The 2,345-nt window shown below is 42.8% G+C and overlaps 1 protein-coding gene across 1 annotated transcript; it reads right to left on the reverse strand.

Annotated features, from left to right (window-relative positions):
• Positions 1 to 257: 257 nt before the first annotated feature.
• LOC108785161 (formin-1-like) lies at positions 258 to 2,048 on the reverse strand. The gene has a single exon (XM_018554195.1). It carries the CDS (start codon positions 1,950 to 1,952, stop codon positions 258 to 260), a length of 1,695 nt encoding a protein of 564 aa, XP_018409697.1. The 5' UTR covers positions 1,953 to 2,048.
• Positions 2,049 to 2,345: the final 297 nt, after the last annotated feature.

Consider the following 2,345-nt stretch of genomic DNA (forward strand, 5'->3'; position numbering starts at 1 on the left):
CTCATTAAACATGTCCTAAAGAGGGTTACATACAGACTAAACACATGACCTAATAGGAGTTACTGCAAAATAAGTAATGTAAATTATTTAATGGGAAAACAAATATTTTGGGGCAGCCATAACAGCTGAATAGTTCATAGTTCTAGAATCTCTTCCCAACACTCCAACTACTCAAATCAGTGCTAATGAACAGAGCTGCAGTGATATCACTATTGTTTTGCTACCAACAGGGGAAAAAAACAAAAAATAGGAGGAGACTAACCTCGATGGAAGGGGAAGATTTTCCCATTCTCAAACTGTCTATTCTTGTGCTGGCCATTACCACAGGCTTCAGAAGCCAAGTTAGAAAGGCTAGATGCTCTGATTTTACCCCCGACTAATGACTCTTTATCGGTGTCATGTGGCACTGCCCAATGCATTTCCCTGCCCCAAGTGCCAGGATCTTCATGGGAACGCTTTACTGGCAAGGGGAGAATCCTGTGATGAAGTTGGGGGCTTGGTAGACGGGATGAAAAAGAAGACAGACCAGAAGATGCCTCTTTAGTATTTAATGAGTGACCAAGCAGATCACCGTCTGCAGCCGAGCTTGTGCGTTTCTCAGTTCTGCCATTCCGATGAGTCACTGTGGGTAAGCTCAGCGATTCCAAGGAACTTATTTGTTTCATCAGATTGGGGCTTATACGACCATGTACTCCTTTGCGATCCAGCTGCCCCAACCAATACTCAGTTTCCTCCAGACTGTCACTTTTAAGGACTTTAAGGAGGTTTTTGTTGACAAAACCATTTAACTGGACAACCTCCTGATCAGCCATGGCCTCAAGATCCAGTTTTGTCTCACAACCCAAATCGCCCCCCTTGTGATGCTCAACAGGCCCTGGCAGTGCAACAACATCGACTTTAGGCACAAATTCATTTGGTGGTTCAGACAGGACAGCTGTGACATTTGAGGTATCTGTAAGTGAATCATCTAAGTATGTAGGTACTGCCTTTTGTATACTACCGCTGCAGATGTTTAGCACTTTAGCTACAACAGTCCTAACCTCTCTGCTACTAGAAGACAGATCACCATCATCCTTTTCCAGGGAACTTCCGTTTAATAAACTTCCTGGATCTGCACCCTCATTTTGTTGCTCCTGCACAATCCTGAGGACACCTTGGAGGTCCCCCATAGCACTGCCATTCGGAGGAAGTAAAGGGAAATCTCCAAACACATCATTGTCATACAAAGACTGGGAACTTCCTGTTGTTGACTCTGTACTAAGCCTCCCCGAACTTTCACTGCATTTACCATGGGAGTTTTTCACTGAAAGACCTGCAGCATAACTGTCCTTATTTTCTAGAGACTGGAGTCTTGGCCGCAGCAAGTCATCCATGGAACCTGCCAAGGAAATTCTTATAGATGGTGTTCTCTCTCTGCCTTGTGCCATCCCCATCTCTTGTGCCACTTTCCACTTCATCTTCTTGTTCACAAAGTCCTCTATGCTCTCTTTTCTTCGGCTGAACCTCCGGCCTTTTTTACCTTTAGTCGAAGGAGTCTTTTTTTCCACAGAGGCCATGAATGACTCATGAAAATCAATAGGTAGTGAAGAGTCCTCTAAAAAATTAGATGCTCCAGGCAGGTCCTGAAATTTGCCATCCTGATTTCCCATTTTAAGTCCTGATTTGTTGATGGTGTGGAGGAGCAATTTGTCTTTGGCCGCAGTGAGCAGGTCCCTTGTCGTAATTTTCTTTAAAGCCTCTGAAAAGCTTCTACAAGGTGGATCTTTGTGCTGTGCCTGCTCGGTCTCCTCCCTGACTCTAATGCAGTAATCAAAGCATGCTCCAGCCTTGTCTCGAGTTACACAGCATTTGTATGTGAATCCCCTGACATTACCCGGAGAAAGATAGAAGCTGACGTAACAGAGTTCCATAATAGGCTTGTGCAATTGGAGAACGGAGTTAGCACTCTCCATTTTCCGCCTCTAATTATTTCAAAATTTAAATAATGTTGTTAATGTTCTCTGTGCTTCATTGCAGAGCATGTGATAACCAGGCTGAGAATCATCTGACCGAGATCCACAATAGCTTGGCCTGTTAGAGCAAAAACAGAAAGGAGAAGAAAAAAAAAAAAGAAAAAAAAAAAGTCAGGATCGATGGAATGCTACATATTAGACAAATATAACCATCAGTCATTTTCCATCAGTACTAATAAATACAAAAAAAACTAGATTCTGTGCACTTATATTAATGGCTACTAACGCTGGAAATAATGGTGGTAGATCGCAAAATTATTGGAAGATGTTTTACTATGTTAGGATTTAAGCCTGCTGCAATATTTACACATGTAAGTGACATAGGCGATCCCA

Source organism: Nanorana parkeri, unplaced genomic scaffold (assembly GCF_000935625.1).
Source record: "Nanorana parkeri isolate BGI_ZX_2015 unplaced genomic scaffold, ASM93562v1 scaffold146, whole genome shotgun sequence".
Classification (NCBI taxonomy): Eukaryota; Metazoa; Chordata; class Amphibia; order Anura; family Dicroglossidae; genus Nanorana; species Nanorana parkeri.